We start from the raw sequence: 11,626 nt of genomic DNA, 5'->3' as shown, positions 1-11,626 counted from the left end.
TTCCCGGGCGTCAGCCCCGCCCCACCCCGCAGGCTCCACCCCTCCTGGCTGGCGACCCCGCCGGCCACGTGACCCCGCCCGGCATTGCCACGCCCACGGAGGATGCCACGCCCTCCAGCCATAGGCCCGCCCCTCGCTAGAGGCCACACCCACTCCAGTGGCCACGCCCACCGCGCCCGGCCCGCCCCTTCGTAGGCACGCCCCCATAGGCCACGCCCCCAGACTCCCACACCCTTCCCCGCCGTCCTCTGTCCCCGACACCCCAGGGCGATGGCCGCGGCCCCGCGGGGGTGGCAGCGCGGGGAGCCTCGCGCCCTCGGCCGGGCCGTGCGGCTGCTGCAGCGTCTGGAAGAGCGATGCGAGGACGCCCGGCTGGGCTCGGGACCCCCCTCGCTGAGGGACCTGCTGCCCCGCACCGCGCAGTTGCTCCGCGAGGTGGCCCGGACCCGGCGGGGCGCGGCGGGCGGCGACCCCGAGGGCCCTGGGGGCGCCGGGGACTTCCTGGCCGTCTACCTGGCCAACCTCGAGGCCAAGGGCCGGCAGGTGGCGGCGCTGCTGCCCGCGCAGCCCGGGACCGAAGACCGGCTCTTCCGGGAGGGCGCGCGGCCCAGGTGAGCGCCGGTACCCGCGGACGCCGCCCCGGACCCCACGGCCCAGCCTCGGCCCCGGACCCCACGGCCCAGCCTCCGCCCCGGACCCCACGGCCCAGCCTCCACCCCGGGACCCCACGGCCCAGCCTCCACCCCGGAACCCCACCGCCCAGCCTCCGCCCCGGACCCCACGGCCCAGCCTCGGCCCCGGGACCTTCCACACCCAGCCTCCTCCCCGGACCCCACGGCCCAGCCTCCACCCCGGGACCCCACGGCCCAGCCTCCGCCCCGGGACCTTCCACACCCAGCCTCCTCCCCGGACCCCACGGCCCAGCCTCCTCCCCGGACCCCACGGCCCAGCCTCGGCCCCGGGACCCCACGGCCCAGCCTCCTCCCCGGACCCCACGGCCCAGCCTCCTCCCCGGGACCCCACGGCCCAGCCTCCGCCCCGGGACCTTCCACACCCAGCCTCCTCCCCGGACCCCACGGCCCAGCCTCCTCCCCGGACCCCACGGCCCAGCCTCGGCCCCGGGACCCCACGGCCCAGCCTCCTCCCCGGACCCCACGGCCCAGCCTCCTCCCCGGGACCCCACGGCCCAGCCTCTGCCCCGGGACCTTCCACACCCAGCCTCCTCCCCGAACCCCACGGCCCAGCCTCTGCCCCAGGACCTTTCACGCCCAGTCTCCGCCCTGGGCCCGGGAGGACCGAGCTGACTAGTTTTTCCTTCTTTGAGCTCCACACCGTCATTTTTTTCTGGGTCACTTCCCAGTGGATGTCCAGATGCCCACAGCTCCCTTAGATACACCCTCCTGGGAGTGTGGGGACCCCGGGCTCCCCTTGGACTCACTTGTCATGGACCAGAAGGGCTGATCACCGAGGACTTTGGACTTGCCTGCTGCCGGCTCAGTCTGAAATGTGGGGGAGGGATGGGAAACAGGGGCACCCTGAGCCCAGAGGCAGGCCTGCACCCCAGTCTGGAGCCTCTGAGCCCAGAGGCAGGCCTGCACCCCAGTCTGGAGCCTCTGAGCCCAGAGGCAGGCCTGCACCCCAGTCTGGAGCCTCTGAGCCCAGAGGCAGGCCTGCACCCCAGTCTGGAGCCTCACCCCTTCCTCAACAGCCGCTGCTTAGAAGGCCTTGAGACCAGGCCACCCGCCTGTCTGTCTTTGTTGTTGTTGTTCAGTTATGGAACCCGAACTCTGGGCCTGAGCACTGTCCCTGAGCACTTCAGCTCAAGGCTACTGCCCTACCCCTTGAGCCACAGCACCACTTTTTTTCTAGCCAGGGATTAATTGGAGATAAGAGTCTCACTGTCTTAGGTGCCCAGGCTGTCTTTGAACCCCGATCCTTAGATCTCAGCCTCCTGAGTAGCTAGGATTACAGGTGTGAGCCAACGCACCGGGTTTCAATCGTTTGCTGTGGAGTTGAGGCTGGCCTGGAGCTCCAGATCCTCCTGCCTCAGCCTTCCAAGCGCTGGGATTACAGGCATGCCTCACCACACCCGGCTTTAGGAATGGACTCTTCCTATGCATTGACATATTAGCCAAGAGTGTGGGGCTTTATCCCTGGGGGGAATCCTAGACAGAGCTGTCCCTGGGAGCCCCACGGCCCAGCCGCTCCTCACAGCTTGTCCCTGCAGGCGGCAGCTGGCCAAGCTGGCCCTCATCTTCAGCCATATGCACTCGGAACTGAGCGCGCTCTTCCCTGGGGGAAAATACTGCGGGCACCTGTACCAGCTGACCAAGGCCCCCGCGCACACCTTCTGGAGGGAGCACTGTGGAGCCCGGTGAGTGATCACCCCCCCACCGACCTGTCCAGGGACCTCCGTGAGCGGGAGGCTGCCCATCTCAGCCCACTGTCCTCCCCTGCCCAGGTGCATGGTGCCCTGGGCTGAGCTCCAGTCGCTCCTGGACACCTGTCACCCTGTGGAACCCGGACCCACTGCCCAGGCCCTGCGCTCCACCATGGACCTCACATGCAGCGGCCACGTGTCCATCTTTGAGTTCGACATCTTCACCAGGCTCTTCCAGGTCTGGGACAGGGGTGTCTGGGCCTGAGGTCGGGGTCTCTGGGTCTGAGGAAGTCTGAGGCCTGGATCCCTGGGTCTGAGGGAGAAGGCCTGGGGTTAGAGGGCAGAAGCTGTGCCTGGACCCCAAGACAAGCTCCACGCCCACCCACCATGGTATAAGCCAGGGCAGGAGGGGTGTGACACGAAGGGTGTGGCTGCCTCCTTGCCCCGCCCCTAGTGACCCAGCCTGCCCCTTGCAGCCCTGGCCCACGCTGCTTAAGAACTGGCAACTCCTGGCAGTCAACCACCCCGGCTACATGGCCTTCCTTACATATGACGAGGTCCAGGCCCGCTTACAGTCCTGCAGGGACAAGCCAGGCAGGTAAGGTGGCCCCAGGGGTAGGGGTGTCAGGGTGAGGGCTGGTCCCCACTGGAGGGAGCTGGCATCTCCCAGAAAGGACTGAGGAGATCTCTCCTGTATCTCCTCACCCCTCCCTGGCTTCTCCAGCTACATCTTCAGGCCTAGCTGCACCCGCCTGGGACAATGGGCCATCGGCCATGTGAGCTCCGATGGTGACATCCTGCAGACCATCCCCTCCAACAGACCCCTGTTCCAGGTGCTCCTGGAGGGACAGGAGAACGGCCTGTGAGTCCCCAACTGGGCCGGTAGAGGGAGGTGGCAAAATCCACTAGGAAAGGTTCTGTCCAAATCAGCGTGGTCTTCGGGATGCAGTACCACTGCTGGACAGCAGGTGGCAGGCAAACACCTGGCATGTCAGTGGGCATCATCCACCGGGGCTGGTGTGAGGTCAGGTGGACAGATGGACAGATAGGAGGACAGGTGGGCAGATAAACTGGATTATCAGTGTTCATCAAAACTGCGTTCTCTGAAATTAATTACAGGGAAGGTATTAGATCCTGAACTATTGTTCGTCTGGTCTCAACTTTTCTCTTTGAATATGTATATATGAATAGATGGATTCTTTTAATTTTCTTTAGCAGTTGTATAAAGAAGTTGCCATTGAACAAAGCAATTTATGAATACAATGTTTCTTTTTATGCCAGTCCAGTTCTGGGCCTTGAACTCAGAGCCTGAGCACTGTCCCTGGGCTTTCCTCAGGGTTAGAGCTCTACCACATGAGCCACAGCACCTCTTCCAGCCTTTTTTTTTCTTTTCCTATGTATGTGGTACTGAGGAATTGAATCCAAGTCTTCATGCATGCTTGGCAAGCTCTCTATCACTAAGCCAATCTCCCAGTCCCACAGTGCTTCTTGAAGAGTGTCATCCCTTTTTGACATTCTTACCTTTCAACATTCCAGCCCACCCTTCCCTCACCTTTCTTAAGTTTTGTTGAATATATATTGAATTCTGTAATCCTGGCTACTCAGGCAGTTAAGGTCTGAAGATCACAGTTCAAAGCCAGCCCAGGCAGGAAAGTCTTGGAGACATTTTTTTTTCTTTCAGTTATGGGGCTTGAACTCAGAGCCTGGGTCTTGTTCCTGGGCTTCTTTGCTCAAGGCTAGAGTTCTACCACTTGAGCCACAGCCCCACTTCTGGCATTTTCTGTACATATGGTACCAAGGAATCAAACCAAGGGCTTCGTGCATGCTAGGCAAGCACTCAAGCCACTTTCCCAGTCCTCTACTTTGATTTTTTTTTTTTCCCAGTGCTGGGCTTGAGCTCAGGGCCTGAGCACTGTCCTTGGACTTTCTCAAGGCTAGAGCTCTACCACTTGAGCCTCAGCACCACTTCCGGCTTTTTTTCTATATATGTGGTACCTAAGAATCAAACCCAGGTCTTCGTGCAGGCTAGGCAAGCACTCTACCACTAGGCCAAACTCCCAGCCCCCCAACATTGAATTTTTATTAATTTATTAATTTATTAATTAATTAATTTATTTATTTTTGCCAGTCCTGGGCTTGAGCTCATGGCCTGAGCACTGTCCTTGGACTTTCTCAAGGCTAGCACTCTACCATTTGAGCCTCAGCACCACTTCCAGCTTTTTTCTATGTATGTGGTACTGAGGAATCGAACCCGGGTCTTCATGCATGCTAGTCAAGCACTTTAACCACTAGGCCAAACTCCCAGCCCCCAACATTGAATTTTGAACTGCATTCTCCCCACCTCTTTCTTCTCTTATTTATTTTTCTTTTGGCAGTGCTGGGGCACTAGGCTATAGTGCTTTGCTTTTGCTGGGTATTTTAGCTATGGAGGCAAATTTTCTGCCCAGGCACACCTCCAGCTGTGCCAGCTGAGTAGCTAGGATTATAAGCTAAGCCAGGAACGCTGAACTGGGGACAGGGAATGTGGCACTCTACCACTTGAGCCACAGCTCTGCAGGGTGGAGGTTTGAGGGCGATTCTCATCCCAGAGCATGAGGGCATGCGTGCGCAGGGATCTCCCTGGCTCATCCAGAAGTAGGAGGTGCTGGATGACCTTGGTGATTCTTCTCCCCTCCCCCAGCTACCTGTACCCGGATGGGAAGAATCACAACCCAGACCTGACCGAGCTGTGCCAGGCACAACCCCACGAGCGCATCCAGGTGTCCGAGGTGGGTGAACCACGAGACTCCGATTACCCATGGGGAACTACAGGCCTTCCTTCTCCCACCCTCACTGTTTCCTGGGAGTTCTCAAAGGAGCAAACTGCACGTTCAGAGTGGCCCAGTGTGGTAGTCCAGGCCTGTAATCCCAGCTAAGGCGGAGGAGGCGATATGAGAACCCCAGTCAGAGATCCGCCCAGGGAAGCTGGATCTGAGACCCTGTTTGAAAAGCCAACCAAAAGCTAAAAGGACTGGACGAATGGCATTAGTGACAGCACATCTGCCGAACAAAGACAAGGCCCTGAGTTCAATCCCCAGTACAAAAAAAAGAAAAAAGGCCAGGCCCGGTGGCTCACACCTGTAATCCTAGCCAAAATGGGAGGATTGACCTTTCCTAAAGCAGCCCAAGCAGAAAAGTCTGTGAGACTCTGTCCCTAATTAGAAAAGACGCCAGAAGTGGGGCTGTGGCTCCAGCACTATCCTTAAGCAAAATAAGCTCAAGGACAGTGCCCAGGCCCTGAGTTCAAGTCCCAGGCTGGGCCCCCCCAAAAAGAAAAGAGTAATGCTTCTTTCTATGCCACATATTTCATTTTTCCCCTGAGTTCTAGGCCAGCCTAGAACTTACGGAACCTCCAGCTCTAGCTTCTCAGATGCTGGAATTACAAGCATGTGCCACCAAAAATTATTATTATTATTTTTATTATTATTTTAGCATCAGTGTTTCCCACACTGTATTTGGGACTGACGTACTCTGGGAGGCTTCTTGGCTGTGTATATATGAAATCCAAACAGATTGGGTATCTGAGTTTTTCTCTTGGCTAAACCTAATGCAGGAGGGCTCAGAGAAGGAATCTCACGGCCAACAGGAAATAAACGAAGGAAGCCTTGAACTTGGGACTTAAGGGGTAGCGTTTGCTTTTGGGGTGGGGAATCAGGCTGGCACGGAGACTTCACCCCATGCCTGCTCTCCTCTCTCCTGTCAGGAGCAGCTGCGCCTCTACCTGGCCATGAACTCCACATTCGAGCTTTGTAAGATCTGCACGGAGAGGGACAAAGACGTGAGGCTGGAGCCCTGTGGACATCTGCTCTGTGGCCGCTGCCTGGCTGCCTGGCAGGTGGGGGCCAGCCCTTCCCTGCCCCCTGATGGGGAAACTGAGACCCAGTGAGAACAGATGCCTCTCTGGAGACACTCAGGGGCCTGACTGTCTGTGTCCCCACTTCACCCCCCTCCACGAACCCTCCATATCTTTCCCAGCTGCAGAATTAGGGCAGGGAGTTCCATCCTTTGCCGCCTGGCCAACTGGAGTCAAGAGCTTTTAGTGTCTGGGCCTTGACCCCGCCCTGACAACGAGACTCCTGACACCATGACTCCTTTATGGCTCTGTCTCAGGGTCCCCCAGCCCTGGGGACTGGGTGACAATGGTACCCCTGCTGCCTCCCCCAGCAGACCGACAGCAACACCTGCCCCTTCTGCCGTCGGGGGATCCAGGGCCGTGAGACTGTGCGCATATGCCAGGCCCAGGGCGGGGTGGCCACGGGAACCACAGCTCCTGACAGCTGCCATGATGAGGAAGAGGAGGAGCCTAGCCAGGTGAGAACTGGGGAGGCACCCTAATAACTTATTCTGAGGGAGGAGGCTGGGCCTGAACTCCTGGGTTTGAGGGAGGAGGTTGGCCTGCGTCCTTGGGTCTGAGGGAAGAAGCTGGATGCTAGAGGCCAGGGTGTTTTCTGCCCAGGACTCTAGGTGTGGGGCCTCTCCTCTCTGAATCTCTCCTACACCCCTATTCCAAGGTCTAGAACAGCCCCAGAATCAGGCTCAGCAGTAAGTAAAACATGGGCCATCTCCGCCCTTCCCTCCTGTCTCCTGCAGGGGTCTCCTTCTCCTCCCCCACTGCCCCCCAGGAGACCCAGAGGCGAAGGCTGGCTAGAGGTGGTGAGTGGCACACCGGGGTGAGGTGGGTGGCTGGGGCCTCTCTTGGTCCCAGGGTTCCTGCTCCGGCCTCTAATGTTGTGATTACGGGCACACACGCCCATGCCAGGCAGCCCCGGCTGTGTTTTCCCCTCCTGGCCAAGCGCACGGGGCCGAACCCCTATGTGGATATAGCGTTGGGTTTTGTAAATGGATTAAAAGAAAACAGACTTAATGGGCTGGGAGTGTGGCCTAGTGGTAGAATGCTTGCCTAGCATGCATGAAGCCCTGGGTTCAATTCCTCCATATCACACATACTGAAAAAGCCAGAAGTGGTGCTGTGGCTCAAGTGCTAGAGTACTAGCCTTGAGAAATTCCAAAGACAGTGCCCAGGCCCTGAATTCAAGCCCCAGGATTGCCCCACCCCCACAAAAAGCAAATGTCTTCTCCCTATTTCCTGGAAGAGAAAAGCTCAGAGAGGTGTTTGTATCTGCCAGAGGCCACACAGCCAGAAAGAAGATAAGGGAACCTTAGGGCTTTTCAGAATTTGGGGTTTGAACTTGGTAGGTAGGTGCTGTACCACCTGAACCATGCTTCCCAGCCCTTTTTAAAAATTTCAGTGTGTGTGTGTGTGTGTGTGTGTGTTGGCCCTAGAGCTTGAAATCAGGCCTGGGCACTGCTGACTGTCCCTGTCCCTGAGCTCTTTTGCTCAAGGCTAACACTCTACCCCCTGACTCACAGCCCCACTTGTGGTTTTCTGCTGGTTCATGAGAGATGAGAGTCTCACAGCGTTTCCTGCAGGGGCTGGCTTTGAACCTTGATCCTCAGATCTCGGCCTCCTGGGTGGCTAGGATGACAGGCGGGAGCCACCACACCCGGCTACGCCCAGCTTTTCTTAATTTTCATTTTATTGCTCTTAATACTGCCTTGTAGAACTGGGGATGGAAACATGGCCTTGTCCACCCCCCCACCCCACCCCCACAATCCCGCTCCCCTCAGGCCTTGGCTTTCTGGCTTCTGGAGGGGAGGGAGGTCGGCCCTCCCTCCCCTCCTCCCTCCCTCCCTAGCTGTGCACAGAGATCAATACTGCCAGGATGTGAGACAAACAGCTCAGGAAGTCCAGGAACGCTCCTCCACCAGTGGGAACAAGAGAGCCAGCAGGAAGGCAGGGGGGAGGGGAGAGGGGGGGAATGGCATGGAGCTAAAAACAGCCCCGGATCTCGGCCAGAGGCAAATGGAAACATTACAGACACTCAGGCACTCCCTGAGGACCAGGCCTGTGGCCAGGAGGCAGCCTGGCTGCCGGGCACCCCAGCCTCTGCACACACCTGCACCCCGCCTGTGCCCCCCAGCCCGCCGTGCCCTGCCAAACCCCACCCCCCAGCCCAGGATGACCGCAGTTCCTGTCCCTTCCTAAGTCATTCTTCAGAGCCAGCCCTGGGCGTGGTGCTGCCCGGCCTGGGGATAATGGAGCTGTTGGCCCTTCAGGCAGGTGCAACACCGCTCAGCCGCACAGTTCCCTTTGCAGATGGGGTCTCCTTCCCGCTTGTCTTTATTTTTGGATGCCGGGAGCAGTAGTAGGACCTGAATTCAGGGTCTGGGTGCTATCCCGTAGTTTTTCTCCTCAAGGTTGGTGCTCGACCATTTGAGCCACACCTCCGCTTCTCAGGGTTTTTTTGCTGGTGAATTGGTGATAAGAATCTCACCTGTCATCCTAGCTACTCAGGAGGCTGAGCTCTAACCATCAAGGTTCAAAGCCAGCTCTGGCAGGAATGGCTGTGAGACTTTTTTTTGCCAGTCCTGGGCTTGAGCTCAGGGCCTGAGCACTGTCCTTGGGTTTTTCTCAAGGCCAGAGCTCTACCACTTGAGCCTCAGCACTACTTCTGGCTTCTTTTCTCTATGTATGTGGTACCAAGGAATCGAACCCGGGTCTTCATGCATGCTAGGCAAAGCACTCTACCACTAGGCCAAACTCCCAGCCCCGAGACTCTTAACAGCCAATAAATTACTCAGAAAAGGCTGGAAGTAGCACTGTGGCTTAATGGTAGAATACTAGACTTTTGTAAAAGAAGCTCAGGCCCCAAGTTCAAGCCCCATAATTGACAAGGGGGAAACAAAAAGTCACAAAGACTCTCCTACCCCAGCCAGCTTTGAGATTGGATCTTCAGTATCTCAGTCTCCTGAGTGATTGGGATTACAGCGTGTGCCACCAGGCCAGGCTTGCTTACTGTGTGTCTGTCACAGAGGTCAACTCAAGCCTTCTGTCCACTGCTGCTGTGCTGGATCCATTCATCTCCCAGAACCGGCCCCCGCCCTGTGTCCTGGCCACCTGACTTTCCGCATCCCTCAGAAGGATGCAGATCATCTGAGACGTTCTCTGAGCTGGCGCGTCAGTGCCAGGCTCGTGCGTGCACGCTCAGTGCACCGTCAGCACAGCAGGGTGGACAGTTCTGTCTTAGTCAAGGCTGTGTTCCCAGAGCTCCTGAGTGAAGGAATGCATGGACAGAGAGATGGTGGTAGACAGGCAGAGAGGTGCAATCAGAACGTCTTCCTGCTCCAGGCAGAGGACTGAGGGGCAAAACAGCACTGACTGGGGACAGGACTCTGGCTTTAGCACCCAGTTCTCAGCCAACAGCTCTCTGGGACATTTATTATTATTATTATTATTACTAGTCCTCCTCTTCCCCTTTCTCCTCCTCCTCCTCCTTTCTTGTGTTTGGTTTTGGTTTTGTTTGGTAGTGGGACTTGAACTTAGGGTAAGGCTAGTGTTCTACCACTTAAGCCACAGCATCATTTCTGGCCTTTTCTGTGTATGTGGTACCGAAGAATCGAACCCAGGGCTTTGTGTATGCTAAGCAAGCACTCTAGGCCACGATCCCAGCCCCAGGTCTCAGTCTTCTTAAGTAGCTAGGGTTATAGGCATGAGACACTGGGCACCGCCTGCTGGCAATACTTTTTGAATAAGATCTGAGCTTCGTCCTGGGATCAGCAGAGATTCTATAGTTCGGGGCCACCAGGCTTGGCCTGTTTGTTGAGATGGACAGCCAGCTCACTTCTGTTTCCAGGCTGGCTTCTCCTGATCAGTGCTCCTCCCAATCTCTGCCCCCCTCAGTGGCAGGGACTACAGGTAGAAGCCACCAGCCCCAGCTCACTGGAGCCATTTCTTCATCTCCTCCCTTCCAGGCCCCTCTGGTCCTACCCAAACTCCGGGCTCCTCTTCCCTTGCCTAGAATAAAAACTGTGGCCTCAGTCCCGTGGAATGTCACCCCGGGCCCCCAGGCCAGGGAGGGAGCCACAGAGTAAGTGCAGAGGGCTTCAAACTGGTCTGGCTGTGGGGATGCAGGGCAGGGGGGGGGGACAGTGAGTCCCAGGAGAGCCACAGCCCCCCAGTTCTCCTTGCAGAAGCTCCTGAGGGGGAGAGTCACCCCTCCAGCTGGCCCTGGAGGAGGGTCCCCATCCTGCCCCCTACCCGGGGGCCAGGTAAGCCCACACCTCATCTCCCCCACTTCCCTGGGTGGACAGAGAAGACACTTCCCTGGGCATCTCAGCACCTAACCATTCTTTCTTCTGTCCTACAGGGCAGCTGGACAAACAGACAAACGGACACAAGATGGACTCCGGCTTAGGGTTCTGGACTGGGGGGGGTGGTGCGGCTAGGGGGGAGTGGCTGGGTTCATGAAGCCAAAATAAATATCAGCAACCACCAGGGGGCAGTTTTGCTGTGGGAAAAGATGGGGTCCTCCCCAACAACTCCAGAGCCCCCCTCCCTCAGCCCTTCACATAGGGGTGCCCCCCAACCCTGGCCATCTCTCTCCCTCCCCTCCTTGCTTCAACTCCTTAAGGAAGCAACCCTAAGAAGCGCCACCCTCCGTGTGGTGAGCAGGCGAAGTAACTCACCAATAGGCAGATAATACGATGCAACATAGTTTATGGATTTCACGTAGCTTAGCAGAGTTGACCCTGTATTCTAGTTCCTATCTTCTAATCCTAACCCGCCTGTCCAGCACACCTGCTGGATCCACTCTCTGACATCTCTTAGTCCCGAAGTTGAACAGGGCCTGCCCCGCAGATGTTAGACGCAAATCCCACTCTTGTCGCCATGTGAGCTCCAGGGCTGCAGGATGAGTCTCGGGCCTCGTTGGTCTTCTCGGGCAAGGCGCAGCTTCTGCATGGCCAAGGATCCTCGAACCGCAGTCTCGGTTAAGGCCAGCAGAAGTGCCGTCCTTGGTTTAGATTAGTCCTTGGCCTGCTCCTTTCTGGCCCAAACTCCTTCATGCTTGATTTGGATTGGTTATGCCTTGGTCCTTGCTTGGTCTGGATTGGTCAGTAGTACCCAGAGATGTGCTGCTTGCTTGTTCTATGTATCTGGGCGCCTATGATACTTCATCTTGTAAGCCTGGCTTGGTTTCAGTCCCATGTGTCCTTATATCATTTTTATCTCCCATGTCCATAAGCCTTTAGGTGCCAGTTAGTATTGGCAATATATTTCTTAGTTTCATTTCATTACTGTATTTCATTTAATTCCTCTCCTCTCCTCATATTATGATATCACCATTGTATATCCTATTCCTTTAGCAT

The 11,626-nt window shown here is 57.0% G+C and overlaps 1 protein-coding gene across 3 annotated transcripts; it reads left to right on the top strand.

The window, feature by feature from the left end:
• Window positions 1–270: 270 nt before the first annotated feature.
• On the top strand, window positions 271–10,693 carry Cblc (Cbl proto-oncogene C). 3 transcript variants are annotated; one of them, XM_090321870.1, is made up of 12 exons: window positions 271–611; window positions 2,228–2,374; window positions 2,462–2,618; window positions 2,857–2,978; window positions 3,105–3,242; window positions 5,061–5,148; window positions 6,123–6,254; window positions 6,584–6,730; window positions 7,010–7,072; window positions 10,232–10,347; window positions 10,451–10,528; window positions 10,627–10,672. In XM_090321870.1, exons 1-11 carry the CDS (start codon window positions 271–273, stop codon window positions 10,458–10,460), a joined length of 1,461 nt encoding a protein of 486 aa, XP_090177996.1. In that variant the 3' UTR covers window positions 10,461–10,528; window positions 10,627–10,672. The 3 variants fall into 3 exon arrangements, with proteins under 3 accessions (XP_090177996.1, XP_090177997.1, XP_090177998.1); XM_090321871.1 differs by having other exon boundaries at window positions 10,232–10,528; XM_090321872.1 differs by lacking the exons at window positions 10,232–10,347; window positions 10,451–10,528 and having other exon boundaries at window positions 10,627–10,693.
• The last annotated feature ends 933 nt before the right edge of the window (window positions 10,694–11,626 follow it).

The sequence above is a fragment of the Megascapheus bottae genome, chromosome 31, assembly GCF_031878675.1.
Source record: "Megascapheus bottae isolate mThoBot1 chromosome 31, mThoBot2.hap1, whole genome shotgun sequence".
NCBI classification, from domain to species: Eukaryota; Metazoa; Chordata; class Mammalia; order Rodentia; family Geomyidae; genus Megascapheus; species Megascapheus bottae.
This window is presented reverse-complemented; position numbering and strand designations above follow the sequence as displayed.

Coding starts and splice junctions, on each gene's coding strand:
- Cblc (XM_090321870.1), top strand. CDS start 271: ATGGCCGCGGCCCCGCGGGGGTGGCAGCGCGGGGAGCCTCGCGCCCTC. Junction 612..2,227: donor CGGGAGGGCGCGCGGCCCAG/GTGAGCGCCGGT, acceptor TTGTCCCTGCAG/GCGGCAGCTGGCCAAGCTGG. Junction 6,731..7,009: donor AAGAGGAGGAGCCTAGCCAG/GTGAGAACTGGG, acceptor TGTCTCCTGCAG/GGGTCTCCTTCTCCTCCCCC.